At 53.8% G+C, this 25,577-nt stretch overlaps 1 protein-coding gene, 1 non-coding gene and 1 pseudogene across 9 annotated transcripts in view; all 3 read right to left on the reverse strand.

Moving 5' to 3' along the window:
• Positions 1–25,577, reverse strand: part of ARHGEF10L (Rho guanine nucleotide exchange factor 10 like) — a 131,436-nt gene that overhangs the window by 83,916 nt on the left and 21,943 nt on the right. For 7 of the 8 annotated variants that reach the window (XM_006914307.3, XM_015591399.2, XM_015591402.2 and 4 more), the window contains exons 2-4: positions 17,123–17,202; positions 11,086–11,274; positions 10,317–10,350 (exon numbers count right to left, since the gene is read on the reverse strand). In XM_006914307.3, coding sequence (XP_006914369.1) covers positions 10,317–10,350; positions 11,086–11,274; positions 17,123–17,159 — 260 coding nt within the window. In that variant the 5' untranslated portion in view covers positions 17,160–17,202. Of the gene's footprint in view, positions 1–10,316; positions 10,351–10,587; positions 10,829–11,085; positions 11,275–17,122; positions 17,203–25,577 lie in introns of those variants that run through there. The other variant, XM_025048555.1, reaches the window with a different exon arrangement.
• On the reverse strand, positions 13,963–14,081 carry LOC112481845. Its single transcript, XR_003047060.1, has one exon. It is a non-coding gene; the product is annotated as a 5S ribosomal RNA (ribosomal RNA).
• LOC112481839 lies at positions 19,483–19,600 on the reverse strand (annotated as a pseudogene).

Below are 25,577 nucleotides of genomic sequence, written 5' to 3' on the forward strand. Positions count from 1 at the left end.
AGGGGGAGATGAAGACCACCGTGCAGGGGGAAGGCAGGAAGGAGAACGAGGGGTGGAACGCCTCCTGTGAGTGGGCCCTCTGCCTTCGGCCCCCCAGCTCTGCGGGCAGCAGGCAGAGAAACCTGCCCGAAGCCATGCTGCCCGTGGCGGGCAGGGCCAGACCACGAAGCCAGCTCATCCGGCCCCGAAGCTGGCCTCTTATAACCGCGTCTCAGGCATCAGAGGCCGGCCGGCTGTGATGATGGAAACGTCCTACGTCTGCGTTGTCTCGTGAGCCGTAGGTGGCTACTGTACACCTGAAACATGGCTAGTGGAACTAGTGTGACTAAGGAACTTAATTTTTCATTTTAAGTCATTTTATTTTAAGTACCTACATGTGGCTAGTGGCCACCATATGGGACAATGCAGGTCTAAATCACCTATTAGAGAAGCTAGTCTCGGCTCAAATTTTACTGCCAGAAGTCAGCGGTGTCGCCCTGGGGTGAGGGGTACATTTCAGTCCTGGGGTGAGGCTTTCTACCAATGGCAAGTAAAGACCAAGAGGGGACAAGGCTGGTCTGTACCAGCAGGGGGTGCTGGGCTGAAGGGAGCCAGCCACCTGAGCCCCAATCCCTGCCAGGGCAGCTTCCCTAAACCACGACCTTCTCAGCCCAGAGACACCTTGAAGGTGCCGAATCCAGCTGCTCGGAAACGCTCAGACGGAACCAAACTGTTCCAGCCAGAGTCTACGTGACAGTTTGGCAGTTTGGTTGAAAGTTTGCTTTGATGCATTAACCGTGACAACTAGTGACCATTACAACCTAGAAGGTGCTGCTTGCTCTGCTTTGCCTGTATTTGCATCTCTCATTTCACAAGAGGGCTTCTGAGGCAGGCACTGTCATCTTTGTGCTACAGATGGGGAAACAGGCTCACAGAGACCTAATTACTCACCCAGTGTCGCTCAGTGCATCAGAGGAAGCTGGGATCCACTGTCTGCCTGCAAAGTCTATGGTCTTTCAACCAGACTTCTTGGGAGTAGGGAACTTGCATGTAAACATTCACCGACATCACAGATTCGCTGTGTCATAAGGTCACTGAACCTCGCTAGACTATTTAGCCATCATTTTTTTCAAAAGAGACAGAGAGCTCTCAGCATAGCCAGAAACACAAGTTCAGGTCTTCAACCAAGAGAAATTGTAATGCTTCTAGGTACTTTCGCCGTGAACATGTTTGCCACAAACATTTCACTGCATTACTAATTGGCCGTAAGGCCATACTGCCATAAAAAAAAGATTAAAAAATAAGTTTGGTTTGTTGTTTATTTTGTCTCTTTGCTTGTCAGTCTGGTTTCATTTCTCCATTTACCAAATGGTAGAGAAAACAGTTAATCAATGGTGGTCTTAAAATAGCTAGTATTTCTTCCAGATGATAATGATTTGCCCAATAGTTAGTTGGTTTCTTACTCTGAAACACACTACATCGGGGGGAGAGAAAAAAAAGAGCCGAGGGCCCTCTTTGAGAGCACAGAGGTGAACCCACACTTTCCATAGAACAAAGACAAGTGTTTAGGTACAATCCACAAAATAAAATCAGTGATTTGCACAGTACTGCCATGAGCATACACACATTTTAAATAGATTCAAATATTTTGTATTTCACAATAGTCTTTCTAATCTTGTTGTTCATTTTGAATGCCCTTCTTCTATGTGTCATGATTTCATCTCTTTTATGGCAAAATTGCCTTATGGTCAATTAGTTACGCAGCAAAAATGTTTGTGGCAAAAATGTCTATGGCAAAGATGCTATGACAAAAATATTGGACATGAATCGTAATATTCTAGGTTGCAGTGCAGTTCGACCGGAGAACAAGGATCACCTGAGAAGGCCCTAGGTAAACTCTAAAGGTGACATGGGGGAGGGAGAGGCGGGAGATATTTTTGAATAAGGTCAGACAGCTTTGGAAGGGGTCTGGAAATATTTTATGACAGTGGTCTCCAACCTTCTTGGCACCAGGGACCAGTGTCCCTATGAGAATCTAATGCCTGATGATCTGAGGTGGAGCCGAGGCGGTGATGCTGGCGCTGGGGAGCGGCTGCAAATATAGGTGAAGCTTCGCTCGCTCGCCTACCGCTCATCTCCTGCTATGCAGCCCGGTTCCTAACAGGCCACAGACTGGTCCATGGTCTGGGGGTTGGGGACTCCTGCTTTATGACATAGTTTTAAGCCAGAGTGGGGCTGAAAATATGAGCCTCTTGGTTGCACATTGCCAAAACACAGTAAACTTAATTTTTAAGTAATTTAATTTGAAATAGCCACATGTGGCTAGTGGCCACCATTTAGGACAACACAGATCTAAGCCACCCGCACTACTGGAGAAGCTAGTCTGCCCTCATTTCTACTGAGCAGCTAGCCCAGGTACTGGTCCTGGCTACCCAGGCTGGAGAGAGGGGGTCACATGGCACAGAGAAGTCATCTTCACGCCTATCCCCATTGCTTCCACAGCTGAGGCAAGCAGAGAGACTGGGAACCCCAAGAGAGGGAAGAGGCGGTGCCTGTGGGTGAACAGGTCTTCCTAGGCTTGGCTGGAGACCACCACCCACCCCAGCCCTGCGCTTTGCTGTTATCTACTGTGCCCGGGCTGTGTTAAATGCTTGAGGACAAATGTGTGTCTTATTATAACCATTTCACAGATGAGGAAAGTGAGGTTCAGAACAGGCGAGTACTTTGCCGCAAGTTACCTGGCCAGCGAGTGACAGAGCTACCATTTGTCTGTAAAGTCTTGCTCTTGACAACAGCTCTGCTGCCCTCCAGACTTGGGTCCTCCAAATCTCCAGGCAGATTCGGAGGAGAGGGCTTCTCAGGCAAGGGAAGGGGAGGGCATCACCAGGAATGAGGCTGGGTGCCTCCTCCCTCCTTTCCCGTTCCTGCCAAGGCCACTGACCCACCCTGCATCCACCCAGGGGTAGCCTCTCCCAGCTGCTGCCTGGCTGGGAAGTCTAATTCTCCCTGTGAGCAAACACTCCTTCCGGGTCCTCTCTGAAGATTAAAGATAATAAAAGAGCCGTGGAAAAGCAATAAGAGGCCAATCGGCTCACCCTTATCTGAGCTTCCTGTACTTCCAAGGCTTCTCGGCTTGCACAGGAGAGAAAGGCCAGTGACTCAGATGACGCCAGTCTTACAAGGTGAGGCCACTGCCACCAGAAGCAAAGGAAAGAAGCCCAGTCCATGGAGAAGAACAGAGTCTGAGAAGCTCGCTGGGAAAGGGAGGCAGGGGACAGACAAAAGACCCTCTCCCAGGCCCCCGGTGACAGTGCTCATCGGCCAGATTTTGGTCAAGTACCAAGAAGGCCACTGCAAAGCTCAAAGCAGTGAGAAGCCCCCAGGGGAAATCTGGAAAGGGGCCCCTCCTCCGCTATCTATAACACAGGCTTCAGTGGGGAGTGAGCGCCAAGGCCCCCAGGGGAACTCTCTCCCCATGTGAGCCTGGCCCCCGCCTTCTGCTCTGTGGTGCACACACCTCCCTCTCCGACATCTCGAGGGCCTGGAGCTCCACCGTCAGACCGCGGACAGGCACTGAACTCTCAGCAAGGCAATAACTTATCAAGAACCATGTGGGGTTTTGAAGAAGAACACAGATTCCCATGGGAAAATGTTCCCAATATGTAATTAGGTCACAAAGCAAGCCGTGAAACAGCATGTGCGAAAAAACCACAGGTCTATAAATAAATTGATGTATACTTATATGTATGCATAGCAAAGCAACTGGACAGAAACACACAGTGGTAGAATTAAAACTTGCTTTTAGTCTATCATTTTCTGTACTTTCCACTTTTGCTACAATAAGCGTGTGTAACTATTACTAAGAAAAAGAAAAGAAAGAAAACACATCTGAGGAAATGGTAAGCAAGGCATTGTCTAGCGCGGGTCCCTTGTGGCCTGGAGTCTGCCCTAGACAGACCCTCATCCTTTGGGGACAGTGACAGACAGTAGGTCACTGGCTGAGCATCTGTCCTGACATCTCGTTTCATCTTCCCAAAGGCTCCTTCAGGTGGGTCTATTATTCCACCTTACAGAGAGGAAAAAGAGGGTTAGCAGATAAGGCAATGAATGGTCCAAGGTCACGGGCTGATGTATAGGACAGATGGGATCCAAACCAGACCTCCGTGGGAGACGGCAGTGCAGAGTGTTAAAACACTGGTTGTGGAAGCCAGATGGGTCCTGCCCTGGCTCTGCCGCATCTCAGCTCTGTGACCTTAGGCTGTCGATGGGCCCTCTGCGCCGGTTTCCACATCTGTAACATGGGACTGTGAGAGTGCCCTCCTGTGCGGAGTAATGAGCTAAGGCAAATAAAGCTCTTAGAACAGGGTCTGGTGAATAATAAGAGCTGGTTACGTGCAGGCCTTTATTATCTGGCTCTAAAGCCCACACACACACACCTGGGCACATGAAAATAACCCTGCATAGAATGTCTGCCTGGCACATCGCAGGTGTTCAGTAAAGAAGTGTAAGATGGGAGGATGGACAGAGGTGAAGGGCAGGGGCAGCACCAGCCAGCCAGCAGAATACTGGCCAGACACAGCCTCAGCACCGTCCTGGGTGGGGAGAGGCGTATGAGGATGAAGAGCAGAAGCCCTACCCTTGGGCTCTGAGCCCAGGTGCTACCACCTGCTGGCTCAGCCCCTTGGACCAGTGACTGCACCTCTCTGGGTCTGCACCATGGGCCCCATAATAATTCCCTCTTTCCCAGCTGTCATGTTAGTCTCCTACTGCTGCTGTGACTAATTACCACAAGCTTAGTGACTTAAAACAACATAGATTTATTATCTTACAGTTGTGGAGGTCGGAAGTTCAAAAGGGCTTTCAGTAGGCTAAAAGCAAGGCACTGGCAGTGCCGTGCTCCTTCTGGGGGCGCTGGGGCAGAATCTATTATTCCCTTGTCTTTTTCTAGTCTCTGGAAGCAGCCTGTATTCCTTGGCTCATAGTCCCCTCCTCCATCTTCAAAGCCAACAGCGAGACATCTGTCAATCTCTCTCTGATTGACCCTCTGGCCTCCCTCTTATGAGGGAGGATGGTCTCCTTGGCCCTTCCAGGAACCCAGCTGCCCAACTGCTCCCCTCAGGGTCCAGGCCATGGGCAGCAGAGTCCATCTTGTCTGGATCAGCCCGGGAAGTGGGAGGACAGGTACTCCCAGGGAGCCACTGTGAGTCCCTGCAGCTGGGCCAGGAGCCAAAGGACTGACCCAACAGGAAATGCTGAGGCTGCACGGGGCCCTCTGGTATGGCGGCAAACTGGGCAGGAAAAGCAAACAACTCTACAGGGGGCCGGAGTCTACATCCGGTGCACTGAAGGGTGAGAGGTACAGCCTGCTTCCAGAAAAATACAGGAAGCCAGAGAAGAGGGGGTGCTCAGGGCTGCTCTTTCAGCCACGACTCCCCCAGTGAGAGCTCAGGCTTGTTGTGAGTACACAGGCTACAAAACCCACCAGGCAAGGCCAACCCTGCAGGCTCCAATGGATGATTGTAGATACGACAGGCCGAGCACTAGGCCTGCCATTTACTGGCCCTCCAAGGTGTTGGGTACATCACTCCAACTCCCTAAGCCTCAGTTCCTTGTCTGCAAAATGGGCATAGTCGACAGTCTCTGTCTCCTAGGACTATGGTGCCCAGGAGATGGATAAGGTGCAGGAAGCACTCAGTAAATAGCAGGCAACACCATCAGCATCAGCAGGAGGAGGTGACTCTGGCTGTGTGGCCTCAGGCTACTTGACCACCCCGAGCGTCCCTTCCTGCTGGCCCCTGTCCTGGCTCCTAACAGTTGCCAGAGTCAGAACCCGGGTTCGAAGGTTTCATTTCCATATTGTTTGTGTTTTGCTCATTTTCATGGAGACACTGAAAGTCACCTTTCAGACCCCACCCACTCATCCTTCTATCCAACGGTACCATCATTCATTCAACACGGACGTTTTCAGCATTCCCCTGGTGCCTGGCACCATGCTAAGCCACGAGGATGAGGACACAGCAGCAAGCAAAAGACCCCTCTCCCCCGCAAAAAAAATGAACCGCTGTCCCCATGGAGCTGGCCTGCAGGTGGAGAGACGCTTCCTCACCCCTCTACCATTACAAGACCTCAGTGCGGGGTGAGAGGGGCGGGGGGCCTCCCCCAGAATCACACACAAGCAGTACCAAGGCCACTCCGCTTGGCTCCCCAGTTGGGGTCCATGGAACACCCCACTGACTGCTTAGAAACTGTTCTCCCAAAGCTCAGACAGCATCTATTAGCAGGCAAAGTTCTTACCCCCAATAAACACACGAATAATCGGATCATTCATATAGGGCCAGCCGAACTCCTCACCATGAGCCAAACGCTGAGGCTCATGAGCTTGGACTTGGGGTCCCCGGCACATCCCTGGAGGACAGTGTAGTGGTCAAACACCTGGCCTCCAGGTGGAGAGGCTCTGGTTCCAGTCTCTGTTCTGCATGAACACATACATCTATATGTAACCTTGGCCACCTAACTCCACCGAGCTTCAGTTTCCCCGTTTGTGACATGGGTTAATACCAGTGCCTACTTCCTAGAGACGGGAGCAGTAAATGGGACTGGGTTTTTAGCTCAGTGCCCAGTATATAGCAAACACAGTCATAATTGTGACTGTTATTATTTGCTGCTATTTTATTACTATTATCTGGTAATCAGCGTGTCTTATGGAAGAACAAGAAAGCATCGTAGGTTAGCTGAGCACTTTGAAGCCTGCTGTATCCAGCAGCAGGACAGACGAGGTCCTGGCCACCCTTACTTCTTAAGATTATTGAGCAGGGTAGCCCAACCCTAAAATCGCCCACAGGCCTCAGCATAACACACACCCAGCAACGCCGGCAGATCTGTTTATCCCATAGCAGCAGCCTGGCGGCCTCCTCTGAGCAATGCGGCCAAGCAGGCGAAGGGACAGGGAAGTCCACAGGCCTCAAAGCCAGAGACAGACCCAAAACCCCTGGACCTGAACTGCCAGTCGGCCTAAATTGTCCTTGTAACCACCTACCTGGCAGGTGTGATCCCTGGGCAGACTCCTAGAGGTGGGGTAGAGTGAGAGCCGGATCAAAGCCAGATCTGACTCCAGGGTACAGAGCCCAACCAGCTTCCTCTAAAACCAAATCTAAACCAGGACCCAGGGTAACGACATCTAATATTTTTGGAGCAGCCGGCACATGCCGCCGGTCAGACTAAGCAGTGAATGAATGTTAACTTATGTACACCTCACAGGGTCCTGCAAGAAAGGAGATTTATTACCCCCGTTTTACTAATTAAGAAAGTAAGGCTTGGGACAGGAAGCCACTTGCCCAGTGACACACAGCTAGAAAGTAGAAGAGCAAGACTTAAAGCCAGCTCTATAGCTCAGAGCCCAAGCTCCCAGGCCCTCGAAGACCCGGACCCCGGCACTGGCTTTGCCCACCACACCCCTGCCTGGGTAGCTCACCAGCTGGCACGTGGGGATTGGGACTGGCCCTGCCTCTTTCCCACAGAGCCTTGATAGGAGTGAGGTCTCTTTGAGGCTGCAGCCCTGCCTGGATCTGGGCAGTTACTGCAACTGTACTGTCAGGAGCTTCTCTGGAGGCCAGACACATAGCCCGGCAAAGTCCAAGGCCATTTCCAAACCTGGGGCAGAGGCCATGGAGAAAATGCATTGACAAGAGGTGAAATGTCCTCCGCTTGGAGACTTGCTTTTTCAAAGCAGTGTTTGCTTAGTGACTACCTTTAGGGAAGTTAAAAAAAAAAAAAGATAACAAGGAGAAGGAATTCAATCTAGATTGAGTCTTCTCCCAGAGGATTCCAGAGTGGAAAATCACCACCCAGGGAAGGAGCTGGAACTTAAGTAAATGGAGACCTGGAAGGAGGGACTGAAGCTGGGGGACGCATAGAGAGCACTGGACAAGGAGTCAGGAGGCTGCTAGCACCTCGGTGTGTGACCTTGGGCAAGTCCCACCCCCAACCTTCCCACCTGTCAATGGGGCTGGAATGGAGGCCTGTTAGGGCTCACGCAGTGATCAGTTCTCTGTAGGGTCTCAAGGCCCAGGAACATCGGTCCCCATTAAGGGAGTTCCAATGTGATCTTCATCCTGCTGTTGGTGAGACTCCAGCCGAGGAGTCCGAGGCTCTGGGCACCCCGTCTCTGCCCCTCCAGCCCCCTCGCACGGGAAACATCCAAACTGGGCAGGAGGCGGGAGCAGAAGCAAACACCATATATGTATTTAGTCCTTTCCACAACCAGTCTCACTTATTCTTCAGGATGCTTCGAGGTGGATGTTCTGTCCATCTGATACATGGGGAAGCTGGGGCTCAGGGTGGGTCCACAGGCAGCCGAAAGCCACCGAGCAGTGAGAGGCTGAGACGGGATTTGAACCTCCAGTGCTCTTGGCCTGCTACCTCCAGGAGATGGTGCTCAAGGGGGCCCAGAGCTTATTTGCTCCAGGGAGAGCTGTAGGACAAGGGGTGATGCTGCAGTATGGCAGGCGGAGGATTAAAGGAGGCCTGGACCCTTCTCCCAGAAACACCTGGCCCACCCTGGGCTGCCCTGACCAGCGGGCTAATGAAAACAAGGCAATAGGTAGGCACCAGCTCTGGGGACCACTGGGTCACAGCCTCAGCATGGCACCTGGCACCAGCCAGACACAAGATCTGGCTGCAGAGTCATCAGGTCTCTAAGACGCAAAGAGAGAAGGCAGGAGGGACGGGCCAGTCTGCCATGCTCCTGACCCCAAGGTCAGGAATGGGGCGGGGGCGGGGGGCGGTCTCTGGGAGGGTGGTCTGAAGGAACCAAGAGCCCCAGACCCTGTGTGGGGGTGCACTTGCTCGCTGCCCACACCGTTTCCACCCCCACCTCTGCTCAGTGGCTTCCTCTGTGTGAACACCCCTTCCAGCCCTCCCCCTCTCCCACCAGCAAATTTACACTCACTTGCTCAGCCAGGACCCCCTCCTTGCTTCCCTCCAGCCAGCGTCCCAGCTCCCTGGACACCCCTCTGTGTCTCACTTTGAAATCTCAGCATCCACCACCAGACAGAGCTTCTGGGTGGCTTCATTCCTGGGTCACCTGGAGGGCTATAATCCTGGGGGAGCACAGCCACCTCTGAATTCCCCAGGCTGGGTGCAGGACTGCTGATTCATTTCAGGTCCCTAATCAGGGAGGAGAAGCCGGCCCCCACTTAGGGCCTAAATTACAGAGGCCACCCCAGCAGGACCCCTCCCAGGGTCCGCCTACTCCGGAGACAAATGAGCTCTATAAGGACTGCCGGGCCTAGATTTGAATCTAGGACTGCCTTCTGCTCCAGGGGCCCAGGGCCACATCTGCATCTCTAAGGCCTCCAGCTGGGTGACACCTGCCTAAGAATTAGCCACCCTGCCCCAACACACTCCAAGAAAAGACAAACGGCAGCTCGAACACCCCTCCCACACCAAGGAGGCTGCCCCTGGCCTTAAACCCCATGGGCCTAGATCCACCACTAACACTTCCCTTAGAAAAGGACTCTCTCAGCATCCAGGGTCCCCAAAGTCGGGCCGTGAGCAGCAGTGAGTAAGGCTCCAAGAGGCCTCAGCTTTCACAACCCCCACCCCCAAATGCACAACACAACCCAGAGCTCATTTGTCAAAGACCACAGAGGAAACAGTGGTGAAAGAGCCGCCTCGGTCAGGTGCTGCTGTGACGCCAGCCCCCTCCGTCTCCCGAGGAGGAAGCAGCAGTCCATTGTACAGGTGAGAAAACCAGAGCCCAGCAGGCTACGACTTACACAAGGACCCACGGCCAGTGCTGGGGCTGGAGTCAGAGGCAGGCGGTCACCCCAGCATCCAGGCTTTCAACCATTAGGGGCCCTGTCTCGGCAGATAAGAGCAGAGCCCCTGACAAGTCACAGGAGAGGGGGTGGGAATGATGCTGGCAAAACGAATGGCAATGGCAAGGACGCCAGATCGGACCACGGGCCAGGCAGGCCACTGAGTGCCAGACGGCGGGTTAACTCTCAGCCGCGACCCAGTGGTGTAGGGACTTTACTGTTTCCATCTTGCATAGGAACAGACTGACATCTGGAGAGTTTATGTGACTCCTTCAAGCCACACAGCTAGCGAGGGGCAGGTTGCCCTCTGCAATTCACAGGCTTGTAGACAAAACAGAAGAAGTAACGTGAGTTTCAGGGACGGACCTCTTCCCTCAGGCCCAGGGACCTTGAAATGTGTTCCTCCTTAGCCAAAGACCTCTCCTGAGCCCTCTTGGCTACAGCTCCACCCTTTCCCACACCTCCTGCCCTGCTTCTCTTTTTCCAGCCACCAAAAAAAAAGGAAGGAGGCTCACTTACTGTGTCTGGGGCGGTGCAGCCACTGGGTCCGAGTCTGCAGGAGAAGAGTCCAGGGAGAGCCCCGTCAGGCTGGAGGCTGGCCCGATGGACTCAGCCCATCCCCGCCCCCTTTCCCAATCTCCCCAGGGCGCTGGAGACAAGGCCTGGTCAGCCTGGGTGCCTGCTGTGCCTGTCTCCCTTCCCCCAGCCACTTCACCAGTCATCAAGCTCCCCTACCTGTCCTGCCTGCACCACCCCCACCACCACCCCCAGGCCAATTCCCAACTCTAACCAGAACCAGCAGCCCTGCCTGCTCTGGGCCTGCGGCCCCACCCCCGGCTCTTCAAGGAGTCCCTTGTCCCCAAGCCTGCAGGAAGTTCCTGCTAGTCCAGTCCCCAGACTCTCCCAGATGACAGAATCAAGAGCTCAGAAGCTGTCATTTAACACCAGCCTTATCAGGGCCTTCCCACCCCCCAGGGCCACCAGCTCCCCGATCCTGACGAGTTGGGGGAACCTCTGGGAGGCTGTGCCTGTGGCTGGTGTGATTCCCAGGGAGAAGCTGCAGGGAGGGGGTCAACCACTTCCATTTACTATATGCCAGGGCGCACCAGATGCTTCAGGAATGCTCGGAATCCTGGCTCCCTGGGGAGGTGGTGGAATGCAGCTTCTTCCCAATGACTTTTCCCCTCCTGCTTTCTGGGGACCACGAGGCATCACTGGGAGCCTGGAGCTTCCAGCCTCTCCCGGAGGCCTGAAAGTAGGAGGATCCGAGGCTCCCAGAACACCTTACCAGTGACAGGGGCGAAGTCCCCCTGAGTCAGCAGTGTGTCTGCATCCTTCTCTGCAGCAACGCCTGGGACGCCCAGGCCAGTGCTGGTATCCTCGTCATCGTCACTGTCATCGAACTCAAAGGCCTCTCCGGGGTCTTCCTCCGCCTCTGGGGAGGGGCCTAGGCCTCCTCCAGGAACCAGTGGATCTCCTGCAAGGGAGGAGGAGTTAGCTGGGCTCCACAGTCTCAGGGTTTGGCCAAGGGAGAGATGGCTGGAAGGGGGTGAGCAGCTCTGCAGGTCTGAGTGAGAGAACAAGGGCAGTTCCCAGACCCTAGATGAAACCCATGCCCGGGCCAGACGGCCCTCCCGTGCCCCTGAGAAGTCCTTTGGTTGGGCGAAGGCTCTAAGCAGATGGGCAGTGGACAGAGAGGAGGGAGCACGCTTTCATGGTAAGTTTGTGTGTATCTGTACTTGAATGTGTGTCTCTCACACTCTTGTTTTCTATTTTCCTATTTTGTAAGCAAGGAGGGCTTTTTAAATGCATCTGCACATGTGCGTATGAGTACATGTATGTGTATTTCTGTGTGTGCATATGTGGCTATGCATTTTGCATGTGGGCAAAGGAGCACAGGCAGGCTCATTCTGCACGCTGCACTTCACTTGGCATGCACAGCGGCATAAAATACAGCTGTCTGGAAGAGTCTGGAGCCTGAAGGTAATAGCTCTCAGGTGCCAGGGCGAAGGCTGGCTGGGGCAGGGCTCAAGGGGTGTGCTCCCAGCACAGCCTCACACCGTGCTCCTCCCTCCTGGAAGACCCCCTTCCTGGGCATGTCCTCCTGTCATCTGTCAAAGCTCAACTCAAGCAGAAAGGATCCTTCCTGGCCTCTGGCCACTGCCCTAACTAATGGATGTCCTGCCCCCCTTCTCTGTCTCAGCCCCCTGTTTTCTTCATCCTTTCCTGTAGAATGTGTAAGTATGTGTTTTATGCCCATTTGTACTCCCTACCAATCTTGGGTCCCTAAAAGCAGTCCCTTTTAATGGTCTCTTTAAGGGGATAGGTTCTAACCTGGCCCTGAGTAGGAGCCCAGCAACTTTCATAAACAATTGAAGGAACAGATTCTCTATCCTGAAGCTCATAACGAAGCTTCACATCTCCACCCCTTCACCCAGCTGAGGTCCCCCGTCTGCTTCCTTAGAAGACTTCTCTTCTAGAATATGAGGCAGGACAGAACCTCAAGCGTTCACCAAGCCCCTCCCACCTTGTGCAAACCAGCTCCCAAACTAAAGGGCAGTGTGGTCTGGTTTTCAAAGTCCACAAGGCTGACAGCATCTTGGACCGCCCCAAGCAGTCCTACAGCAACTCATGCCACACGACCGAAAGCATGAGCTTCAGGCTCAGCCGGTCCCGCCTGGGCCACCTTCCAGCTGCATGGTTCTGAGCCAGTGACTTCGCCTCTCTGAAACCTGGTTTCCTCCTCTAAATTGGACAATGAAACAGCACCTACCCCATGAGGCCGATGTGCACATGAACTGAGATGTAGGTCAGGGTTTCTCAGCCTCTCCACTGTTGACATTAAGCTACAGCGTCTCTGAAGTGGGGGACACTGCAGGACGTGTAGCAGCATTCCTGACTTCTACCCACCATGAGCCAGTAGTACCCTCCAGCTGTGACAACCAAAAATGTCTCTAGATATTGCCAGATGCCCCTACTTGAGAACTGCTGGATAGATGGAGCGCTTGGCATAGTACCTGGTATTTGTGTTACAAAATATTACCTGTTGTGATAACTGCCCTTCCCAGCCTGAGATCCTTGAGGGCGGGACCGGCTGGTCCATGTGTGGACCCAGCCCCAGCACGCGCCACAACATGGATGATACGTGAACAGGTAGGAAGGTGGATGGAGCAGAGAATGGGGGATGGACCAGCAGATGGACAGATAAACAGCTCTGATTCCAGCAGTCTCTCCGATCAGAAAAATCCAGTCTCCCACAGTGACCCGGGGGCTTGCAGAGCAGAACACTTGAGGTGTGAATATATCACATTCGAGAAGCCCCTTCCCAGCTGCTCGGCCGCAGCAGAAACCCAGAGCTCTCCCTTCCTCCCCAGCTTCCTCTGCAGGATCATGGCCAGATGAAGGCCATTAAAGTGGGGGCCCAGCCCCTCCCTGTGGGAGCTTTGGGGAGCCCATGGGCCGGCGTCGACCGGGGTCAACTCCTCTGGACAGTGCTGTGCCTGTGGCACACGCTCCTTCCCCAGATGTGAAGAAACACTCATTGAGAGCCTGAAATGTGGCTCATGAGCTCCGTGTTTAAGCCTCACAATCACCCCCTATTTCATACAACAAGGCCACAGAGATTTCGAGAGCTAAAGTAATGCACCCACAGTCATACGGCTAATAACTGAGGAGCCGCAGCTGAACGCTGCTGTCTGTCTCCCGGAAGTCGCCCGAAACCTCGGACACCTGGCCCCATGATGCTGCATTAACAAATGAAACGCAGGGGCTGAGGGGGAAGCTGGGTTAGTGGCTTTAAGTGACAGCTCTCAAACCCACTGGTGGGGCACAAAATCAATTAGAGGATTCCCAGGCAGCATTCTGTTTTGTTTATGAACTGCTTATTGGGAATATTTTTAAACAGAACATGAATAAAGTCACATTCGGTATACATCTGACATGGCTGTTTACACGTCTGTTCTAGTTTCCTACAGTGTGTGCAGAACCTTCTGCTGCGTCTTCTTGCTCACCCCGCTCCAGCCACACCGGTCTCCTTGCTGCACCACGAATGTGCCACACATGCTGCTGCCTCAGGACCTTTGCCCGTTCAGTCTCGGGTCCAGAATGTTCGTCCCCTGGCTGTCTTCTCCTGCTCTCACCTCCTTCAGGTCTTTTTTTTTTTTTACGCCTACAGCACCTGATCTTCCTAGGTGGTCTCCCATCCAAGTACTAACCAGGCCCGACCCTGCTTAGCTTCCGAGATCAGACGGGATCGGGCTTGTTCAGGGTGGCGTGGCCGTAGACCAGATTTTTACTATATATCAGTGGTCCCCAACTTTTTTGGTGCCAGGGACCAGTGCTCCTTGAGAATCTTAACGCCTGACGATCTGAGGTGGAGCTGAGGTGGTGATGCTGGCGCTGGGGAGCGGCTGCAAATACAGACGAAACTTCGCTCCCTCGCTTGCCGCTCACCTCCTGCTGTACGGCCTGGTTCCTAATAGGCTACGGACCAGTACCGGTCTGCAGCCTGGGAATTGGGGATCCCTGCTATACATCATCTCCCAGCGAGGCTGCCCTGACCAAAAGTGCCCACAGAGACACTAGGGCTCCCTCATCGCCTTGCCTGCTTCACTTTTCTCTATGGCCCTTAGGAGCACGTGACATGTTTGATGTTTCACTCATTTTACTATCTGTCTCCTCTACGAGAACACACCTTCGTGAGGATAGGTATTCTTATCTGTTTAGCTCATGGTTGTATCCTCAGCATCTGGTACAGTGCCCAGCACACGGTAGGCACAAAATAAGTATTTGTTGAATTCACACACACGCACACACACTCCTGCTGTCGTGTCTATGGGTTGTGGTTTTAAAAGTTTAAAAAATGTGAAACAAATGACCACAAAGTCCCTGCCCACAACTTCTGGGCTATCAGATACAGGCCCACCTTGACCAAGGGGGCCTCAGTGACCTTGGTCCCTGCCCACTGGAACCTGCTGAGCAGGCGATTTTTTTTTTACACCTGGTAGGTATCATGTAGTGACTACAGCTTCACAGCCAGATACCTCGTTCAGACTCCACCTCTCCCGTACCCTGGCTATATGAGTATCAAGTTATTTTACCCCAAACTCCAAGCTGCAGTCTCTTGGTCCACAAAATGCAGCCAGTAATAGTAACTACCTGGCAGAGTTATTGAGAGGATGAAATGAACTAACACACATAAAGCACCTGTGTCAGATATGTGCTCACTAAATAGCAGCTATTTTTATAATGGTTTTCCTTATTATCAGTCATTGTATCATCATTATGATGATGATGATGATGATGATGATGATGATGATGACGACTGCCCTGAGTTGTAGCCTAGCCCCTGACCCTGGGTGAGATGGGAAGGCCGTCCCCGCTCCCAGGCCAGGCGCAGGCCATATCCAGGGACTTGGGTCACTTCTGCGCCTTTTCCTTTTAGGAGTACAAATGGCTTCAGTTAGCCCATCGATCAACATGGTCATGTCCATATCCAGGTAGTGGCTGGGTCAGGCTGACCAAAATATCTGTTCCCAGCAGACCCTACGCTGGGAGGTTCAAAGAGGAGTAAGACATGACCCCTCAATATCAAGGAGCACACTGAGGGGAGAGGCAGGCAGATACGGCGAGAGGAAAACATAAAACCGCAGAGACTGAGCCGCCTCTGGAAGGCAGGAGGGGACTCATGCTCGCCAGGCCTCGGGCACGAGGCCGCCCTGCGCAGGGCCCTGAGGGGTGAGTGAAGGTCTGACGGGATCAGGTAGGGAGAGGTGCTGCCGGCTGAGGCCACGGCAGGGACAGAGAACAAACGGCAAGGGACCCAGCTGAGCTGAAGATGTGAATAAGGATGAAGGGGCTGTAAGATGGCTGAAGAGGTGTTTACGGAATCTGAATTTTATTTGGTAAGATGATGGGAAGCTCTCAAAGAATCAGAAAGTGGCAAAGAGCCTGATGGCTCAACCAGATGACACTAGCCAGGAGTATCATATACAGCTAGAACGATAAATGGCCATCAAATGCTTCTTGAATGGAAATGAATGGATTTAATCATAAAATGATTTTATTCTCACTTTCCCTGTCTGGTCCCCTCGGTGGGTAGGAGAAAAGGTACAGGGTGCCCATGGCAGCAGGAGCCAGAGCGGGGACATCCTGGGACCCAAAGTCGCAGTCATGAACCAGGAGATGCCCTTGTTCCCAGGGCTACTCCCAGGCTCCAAAGACCCAGGCCATCAGACCTCACTCCTCATCAGAAGGAAAAATCAGAAGGCCCATCTCTGGATAATTGAGAGCTGAACCGAGCCCTTCTTACCCATCTGGACAGGTGGCATGGCTGGCTAGAGCTGGCCACACACATCTAGATGTTCCCAGACACGCCTCATTCTCAGGAGAGTCAACCCCAGTTAGTCCAGGAGGCGGGGACCCAGGAAGCCATGGAGAAGGCGGGCCCACTGTGCTGGCCCACACCCATTGGGTAACTTGGCTCAGGACAGAGCTCATGGAGCACGCCAGCACAGGGAGCCACCCTGCCAACAGCCCTCAGTGATAACAGCTCCCAAATAAGCGATTACCACGGGCCAGAGTCTTACCTGTGTTTAAACCTTGCAACAACATGGCAGAGGGTGTCATAATTATCCTCATGTTTATGGGTGATGAAACGGAGCCATTGAGACACCTAGTCACACCAGCGGCAGTGGCTGAGTCAGGCTGACCAAAAAGCCCTCGCTTATTACCACTCTGCTATCTGCCTCCCCCAAAGAGGGCAAGAGGACAGGAAGCCAGGCCTGGCAGGAGAAACGGCTCACGTCCATCCCCTCCGGGGTGGGGCCTGGCCTCCACCTGCAGTGTCCGAGGCCCCACTGCTCGGGTTGCCAGATAAAATACAGGACGTTGAATTGAATTTCAAACAATTCACGAAAATTTTTGTTAGTATATGTTTTTCTTTTTTTTCTGACTCTAGCAGCCCTACCACTGCTAGATGGATGACCTTAGCACCTTTGCAGGTAGAGATGGACAACACAGCCCCTCATCCTCAGCCCTCGGGTCCCCGAGGGTTTCATCCCCGAGCGCACTTCTGCCCCCAGATGGGCTCAGGGGATCTTAGGGACACAGGTGAAAAATCGACCCTTGTCTGCAGCCCATTCAGTGAGCAGGAAATTATTATTTCCCTGTTGCAGACAAGGAAACTGGGGCAAAGGGATGAAGTCATTTGCCCAAGAGCTCCCAGCTAACCACCTGGGGTCAACCTGCCCCCAAGCCAGTGGCCCTCTGTCAGCCCCACAGCTTCGTTCAAAGGAGGGACAAACAGGAAGGCCGGGGTACGGTACCTATGGCGGCTTGTGGAGGAGGGCTGGAAGAAGCCATCAGAGAAGGTCCGGCTCAGATCAGCACTGTCCCAGCCACTCGCCTGTGAAAAGAAGGCCAGAAATCTCATTAGATAGTGTTCGAGGCCAAAGTTTTGGCGACAGAGAGGGGTCACCGGCTCACGACCTGTGCCCTCAAGCCTGTCAGCTCTCACATTTCTTTCCTGGCAGTTCCAGAAGCACAAGACAGCCCAGAAAGGGCCCAGCCCCCATCATAAATCATTAACCAAGAAAAACCGGCAGCTGCAGAACCGTATCCCCGTCTTCCCAGAAGTCCCCTGCACCACAGACCTTCCTCTTGCCCACTGCCAAGGGCTTTGTGAGCCTGGTGGGTCCAGCTAGACTACCCCCTTGACCCCTCTGACTTACAAGTGAAGCTGCAGCCCAAGACCAGGATCTCACTCTGCCCCTGAGTTCCAGAAGTTGGAACACGCCTGGACCATCACGGACGTCGCCAGACACTTCCTTCTCTGGCTGCCCAGTAACCAAGAGTCCAGCCACTCTTACCAGCTCCTGCCCACAGCCCTGTTGAAGGCCATTCACTCTGTCTCTCCCTGTTCTGCACCCTGGGGTTGGCCAGCTGGCAAGGGGCCACCCGACTATGGCATACGGGTACAAGGGAAGTAAAAGGCTGAAGAGGAGCAGATGGCACAAGATAGGGGCAGAATCCCAAATGCTGGGGTTGGGGAGCACAGTTTCTGCTGGCCTCACCATGGGGACTCACACGTCAAAGAGGCCAGCACCTCTGGTGGGCCCCCTGGGCCCTGGAGCCAACTTTGCCAGATGTCTCCTGCTGAGAACTGAGAGAAAGAGTTCTCCCCCATCCCTGCTGGCACCCCAATTGTGAGCTAGGGGTTGCCCTCCCAGACCTCCCTGCAGAGGAGGGAAGCATCCCAAAGGAAAGGGTCCAGCCCTCCAGTCTGATCGGCCCCGACACAAGGTCCCTGTGTACCTGCTTTCCCTTCTACTCCTAAAGCCTGCACTTCTATGACCTGACTTCCTAAATAAAAACGGAATATATGTAAACGGCAATTCATGACAGCAAACATTCACGTAGTGCCTACTCTATCTCAGACATCATTCCAAGCGCTTTACAAATAATGTTAACATATATGAATCCAATTTATAAATAAGAACATGTGGCCCAGAGTGGTTAAGTAAGTTCCCCAAGACGGCACAGCTGGTAAGTGGCAGAGCCAGGGTTTGAACCAAGGCCATGGCCCCAGAGTCCGTGTTCCTTAAGTAACCGCCATGCTCTAGTGCCTCTCAAAACCCAAACAATGCAAAGGATGTACAATGAAAACAAGTCTCCCTCCCACCCCAGTTTCTCTAATCCCCCGGAAGTGGCCACTGTTCTCGTTCCCTGCGAATCCTCCAGAACTACCCCACATGTGTACCCACATGCATACCTGGACAGATCGACTCATTTTGTACAGGAGGAAGCACACCCCACCTGCTGTGCTGCAACCACGTTTTCAGCTTAAGGATCTCGAACATCATTTCAGAACAGTACACAGAAATCAGTCTCATTTTCTTTAATGGCTGCAGAGTACTTTTTTAATGTACCATAACTGACCAATGTACCACAATCCCTACTAATGAACACTGAGGTTATTTCTAGGCTTTTGGTATCATAAACAATGCAGAAACTAACATCCTTCATACACACGGCCTTGAGCGAAAGCATCCGTGAACCCGAGGGCACATTCCTAGAAACAGATCTGGTCAATTTTGATTGAATGCCAATTGCTCTCCACTGAGTGACTGTGTCTTTTAGCCCCATGTGGAAAACTCCCAGAATGAAAATTTTATCTTCAGCAAAGAGTTTAGGAAAACAAACTGACATGTCTGCAAATCCCTTTGCACACTGAAAGACCAAACAGCAGCTGCACAGCAGTCCTCCTGCAGGTCCCTCCTTCCGAGGAGGAGGTCCCCGGGCAAGGGCACAGACCCACAAGCCCCAGGCACGCCCACAGGCCTGGGGCCTCCAACTGTGCACACGCATGTCCTTAGTCTCACAAGGTGGTGGGCAAGAGAGTAGGGATGGCTCAGAGCAGCCCGCTTCCATCCCTAGAGACCCTTAAGGCACGACAGTTACAAAGGAGTTCAGGCTACCTGATACCACCTGGTTCCCACCACGCAGTAGTTAAGACACTTAAATGAGTCACTTAACTCTGGGCTTCAGTTTACTTACCTGCAAGATAGAGATTAAAGTACCAATCTCGCAGGGTTATTTTTTTTTTTTTAGGCGAGGCAACTGTCGGTTGATCTCACAGACTGCAAGGACCTTATCAACTTACAATCCCTTATTTTTTTATTTTTTATGCCTACAGCACCTGGTCTTCCTAGGTGGTCTCCCATCCAATATTAAACAGGCCCGACCCTGCTTAGCTTCCGAGATCAGATGGGATCGGGCTTGTTCAGGGTGGCATGGCTATAGACTTGCAGGGTTATTAAAGCAACTAACAGCAAAAACGTGTAAAGCTCTTGGAAGGGTCCCTGGGATACACTGATCTATGGCCACCATTAATATTCGGAGCACAGGCTGTGATGACCACAGCTCCACCTTGCGGGATCAGAGACCTAGACTGGAGTCTCAGCCCCAATGGCAGATGAGCTGAGCCTCAATGTCCTCATCTGTAAAATGGGGGGGTCCTACTACCTGCCCCCTGGGGCTCCCAGCAGCACACCTGAGGTCAACCACAAAGCCCCACGTAGGCTCGGACAGCACGAAGATACCTGTCCTTAAATCTGTCAGCACCAAAATGAGAGACAGAAAATGAGGCTTTGTGTCTGTATTCCATATCCCAAGAGTATGACAGACACTGGGCGTGGCTCACAGAGGGACCCACAGAGACTAGGGCTTCCAGCTGTGGGGATGTGGGATCATCGAATGGGCAGCAGCCGGGGGCGGCAGCCTGGGGCAGCCGAATCCACCTGCAGGCTGGGCTCTGCCTTGTCCTCTCCGCATGACCTCAGGCTTCTCCTCAGCCTCTCAGTACCTGGGGCTTCATCTCTGTAAAGTGCACATGACAGCACCTGCTCAGAGATCTCGCAAGCCTGCTACACGGAAGGAGTCAGATCAGGGGTGTGAAAGTGCTGAGTGAACAGGAGGCTATTTCTTTTTTTTCTTTCTTTTTAACGTCTCTCTTGAGCTATTCACATTCTGGAAGCTTTCAAGGTGGGAGCCTGAGCCAAAAGAAATGTTTGATGAAGCCCCTGAAATGACTCCCTCTCTGAAAAGCGATCCAGAACCTTCTAGCCATGACTATCTCTAGCAAAAGAGGCAGCCGGCCGAAAACTCAAAGTGGCCCAGTAGACAGAGAGATGCCAACTCGGTTTTCAAAGTGCACAGAGGAAAAGGGCAGAAAGGAAACTCGCTAAGATAGTCACAGTGTTACGCTCGGTGGTAGGGTTACAGACTTTCTGTTTACTTTCTATTTTTCCAAATTTCCCAGGTATGCTGCAGTGAGCGTTATAATAAGGGAAAAATGAAAATAAGCATTCTCATTTTTAAGAAGAGGACTGCCACAAAAACATCACAGCACGTCAGAACCGGAAAGCAGCTACGAGCTGGTGCTGCTCTCTCTTTACAGGTGTGCACAGAGTCCAAAGGCGGGAGGGACTCGCCCACGGCACGGTGCACTAGAGAGGCAGAGACACCACCGCACTGGTTACGAGGACGGGGTTTGCTGCTAGATCTGAGTTAAAATCCCAGTCTGCACTGGCCGGAAGTAGTTAACACCTTTCTCGCTAGTACCTGCTGCACACAGGTCCCACGCGACCTGTAAGCTCTCCGTACACCGTGGCCATTGCTATTATTGTGATAGTCACTGATAGTCACAGTGCTATGCTCAGTGGTAGCGGAGAGTTTCTTCTCTTGGGGGTTCACCTAAGCTCCCCGTACATTGCTATTATTGTGATAGTCACAGTGCTATGCTCGGTGGTAGCGGAGAGTTTCTTCTCTTGGGGGTTCACCTCTTTAAAAATGATGGCCAAGACTGGCCGGGCAGGCGGACCCTCTGAACGGTGCTCTTTCTCGCTACACGGTGAGCAGGGGGCTGTGTTTTCCAGCCACATTCAGACAGAGTGAGATGCGCAGGAGCCAGGGAGGAAGCCCCCAGCTCCGGGCTGCAGGGTGTGCCCCAGCAGGTCAAGCTCAGTGACCAGGACCACCCACGAGCAGCCACGATTAGCACCTTCCTCCACCCTCGGCAGCCCCGCTCACCTGGGCAGGTGTCTTCCCGGGTCCAATTCAACTAAAGTGCTTATTGGTTCCTCTTCCCTCTAGAGTTCAAGGTCCATCAGCCCAGAGGCCCAGGAGGAAACGGCTCCTCGGAAGCCTATGAGACTTACCCCATCTTGAGCCATCTCCCACCCCCCACTCAACTGACTCACCCCAATCTTCTTCCTCCCAGTAAGGCCTTCAGGCCAGGAGTTTGAGGACAGGGAAGGCTGGCCTCTGGAGAGAGAAATCCCGGTCGGGGAGGAGGGGGTGGGTAAAGGGTCCGGACAGGCGAGAACTCAGTCCCAGAAGCCAGGGAAGCAGCAGATGCTGGCACATCCAAGGCGGGTGGCCTCGCTAGAGGAAGGGTCACTATCTTATCCGAGGAAACACCAGAAGAACTACAGCGAGAGGAATACGACCAGACTCCAAGCACAGGAAGGGAGAGATGAGACACACAGAAAGCGCCCAGGCTGCGGTCCCAGAGACCCAGCTTCAGAAGCTGAGTCTGCTGCTCTCCAGCAGCGAGATCTCAGGAAGCTATCCCCTCTGTCTGTGCCACTCGTCCTCATGGGTCACTTGGTTGCAAATGTAAATGAAATGACATCTGACAAGGCTGGTTGGGTCTTAGTAAATGTTAGTTGCCTTCCCAGAGGACCATCGGCGTCGTCCCATTCCGCAGACGGCTCAACTGAGTCCCAGCTGACCATCCAATAGGCAGGTGCCCTGACTTTGTGACCCTCATCGCCCCTGAGATCACGAAATGATTGTCTTTGAAATGTTAATAGCTGACAACTCCGGACCACTGCCGTGCACGGGCCTTAATGCTGAATGTTTTCCAGTTTTCGTCTAATTTAACTCCCATAACAGATGAGGGAAAGGAGGCTGAGAGACTGAGGGATGTTCCCGGGGCCATGCACTTACTGAGCAAGGTGTCACTGGCCTGTGAGGGGACAGCCAGGGCAAGACCCTCGGCCTGCCTCTCATGGGGGTAACGAGTGCTCGCTGGGTGTGTGGGCAAGTGGGCGGAGCACCCTCCAGGCCCTCCCCAGCCTGCGGTGGGAGCCTCCAAATGCCAAGGGGCCAAGAGGGCCAGGTCCTGCCTTCGCCCGCTGGGCTCCAGGCCACTCGATGGGCTTCCTGAGGCGGGAGGTGGGAGGGACGCTCTGAGAGGTGTACCCTCTGGGCCGCTGCAGGGGCGAGGCTTGGTCAGTGGCTGAAGCCCAAACTACGGAGGTTCTGTCCCTGCCAGGGTAGCTGTCCACACCTCCACCGTCCCTCCTCCATTGATTTACTAGGCTAGGCGTGCCCCTGATCAATGATCCCCAGGCAGAACAGATGGGAGCGGCCCCAAGAGGAGGCCTCTGGACAGAAGAGCCCGCCTAACCCCCTCCCCACACCCCTCTAGTAGGGATCCCCGCGGGCTGTTGCCTGGGAAACTAAAGCCAGCCTGGAGAAGCTGCACGACCCTGTGAGCGTGAGGGAGTGCTGCTTCCAGACTGGTGCCCAGACCTCCTCCTCCTCACAGCCCCATGCACATTAACCCCCTCGTCCCCAGCTATCCAGCCCAGGCAGGAGCCACAGGCACTTCCTGCTGCGAGCTGAATTGTCCTGACCTCATCTCCTGCCCCCATTCCGGGAGGGTCCCAGATCCTCAGCCACATCCTGGGTGCCCCATGTGATGGGGCCCCACAGCACACACATCCGGAGGCTAGAAGGGGACAGCACTGACTTCGTGCCACCCCTTGGCCTTACCGAGCCTCAGTTTCCCCATCTGAAGCCACCTCTTAGGCAGCCTGGTGCTGGTGTGGCTCTAGCACACCCATTCCAGAGCACGGCGTATCTGTGCGGGAGCCAAACCTGACAGGTGGCCTGCGTTCCCTCCTTTTCACAGATGGGCCAGCTGAGGCGCAGATGACACAGGACCAGGAGGAGGTGTGTCTGACTCCACGCGATTTGACAGACCTGATGCGGGGGCAGGACGGACAGTCCAGGCTGCGGAAATGGCCCGGGCAAAGGCAGAGAGGCTGGAGGGAGCTGGGCTTTTCAGGGAAGGGCGCCACACTGCCAGCCGGCTCACTGGAGTCACCAGTGACCCTCACCCGTGACCCCACAGTGCCAAATCCAGTGGACATCTCTTGGCCCCACCTCAGCGACGTCCCTCTCAGCCGCTCCCTGCTTTACCTGCTCTCCGGGCTCTCCTTCCCGGGCAGTGCCACGCTTTGCTTTCCTCTGTCTCCAGGACACCCAAATGCTGGGCAGCCCCCAAAGTCAGGACTCCGACCTCACCTCACCTCCCTGGGAGGCCTCCCCATTTCACGGTTTTTAAGACCATCTCCACGGTGATGCCTCCAGTCTGACTTTCCCTTGAACTCCAGACTTCTGCCTGGATGGAAGCCTGCTCAGCATGTCCCCCATGATCTACTGGGCATGGTGAACTTCACATCCACGCAAACCCCTGACCACCACCCCTGCTCCTCCCAGCCTTCCAGATCACCGGATGGCAGCTTCGGCCTGCCAGGTACTCAGGCTAAACACCTCAGGCTCCCCCTTGACTCCTTCTTTCTCTCACGCCTACGTCCTACCCATCAGCACACCTTGATGGCTCCACCTTCCAAATATGTCCAGAATCTGACCACTTCCCGCCACCTCCCCTGATACCACCCTGGCCCAAACTACCATCATCTCTCACTAGGACCATTAAAATAGCCCCTTGACTGGTCCCCTGTTTCCACCTTCGCCCACCCCCATCCCACACACAGCAGCCAAGTTCCCCCTCTGCTCAAACCCTAAATGCTTTCCCACCTCATTCAGAGTGGAAGCCGGGGTCCTCACCTTGGCCTACAAGCTCCTACGTGGCACACGCCACGGCTACCGCCCTAACTTCAGATCCTACCTCTCCTCCCACAGCTTTCACTCCCCCAGTCACAGCCGCCACCCTGCGGCTCCGCAGACAGCCCACACGGGCTCCAGCCACGGGGCCTTTGCACTTGCTGTTCTCTCTGCCTGGAACGTTCTTCCCCCAAACATACACATGGTGGCTCCCTCACCTCCCCAGAGCTCTGCTCCAAGGTCTCCGAATCGGGGAGGCTTCCCGACCACCCTCTTTAAAACAGTGCACACACCTACCCGCCACGCTCCGTCCCCTGACCAGGCTCCCTGTCCTCACAGTCCTGAACACCTGCGGGCGTCTGTAAATTTCAGTTGTTTCTCTCAGTCTCCTCCCACTAGGCCAGAGGCAGGGGCATTATTGTTTCTGTTCGTTGCTCTATCCACAGCCCTGGAACAGCGCCTGGCAAACACCTGGCCTCAACGCACACCTGCTAAATCGATGACGGAACCGCCTGGTCTCACACCGGTCCCGACACCACCATCAGAGGAGGGGAGAAGGCCACCAAGGCCCATAGGGTACCCACTCCTGGGACTGTGCCTCCCCCAATCTGAAATCAGCTTGGAGCCAGGACAGCGCCTCCCAGGAGAACTACACAAACAGATCAACTGCAGAGCTGGGCAAGAGGCGGCTCCCCAAAACCAGTACGGGAAGAAGTCTGGGGCTGACGCCAGGGCGTGGTCGGAGGGAGAGGGTGGGGCAGGGCTGGAGGCAGGACTGGACTATTTTTAAAAACTTGCTCCCAAAAAGACCACATTCTTGCTCTAATGAATCAGAATCATGTGGCCGAGAAAGGGGATAGGACAGCAGAGGCCCAGCTCAGTGCCACACTCAGCCGCTCTAGCAAGAGGTACACACAGCAGTCTTGGCCACGCACGCAGGTGAGGGGCCCACCATATATCCAGCTGTCCAAGAACGGAGCACAGGAGCCACAGGGTCAAGGCTGGGCAGGCTGGCGGGCCACGGAGAGCAGAGGAGGCCTTCCTTTCAAAGCCCACAAGGGTCCAGTCCAGCTCTGATCTCTTTCTTTAGGCCCACACTTTGCCTCTTTCACTTTGTCCCTCAAGAGACCTCTGGGCAGAAAGAAATAATCTTTGCAAAACTCAGAGCTAAAAACAGCTCAGCCCACCCAACCAAGGCAGAGCACGCTGACCAGGCAGCATCTGAGTTCTTCTGAAAGGCAAACCCTGCACGGAGCCACAAGGGACCAGAGGCCTCAGCCACACAGCCCAGGATAGCTCTGGCTGAACTCTCCAAGCAGCCAGCACTTACATTCAAACCTCTCCCCCAAAAAGACACGAGTG

Source organism: Pteropus alecto, unplaced genomic scaffold (genome assembly GCF_000325575.1).
Source record: "Pteropus alecto unplaced genomic scaffold, ASM32557v1 scaffold125, whole genome shotgun sequence".
Classification (NCBI taxonomy): domain Eukaryota; kingdom Metazoa; phylum Chordata; class Mammalia; order Chiroptera; family Pteropodidae; genus Pteropus; species Pteropus alecto.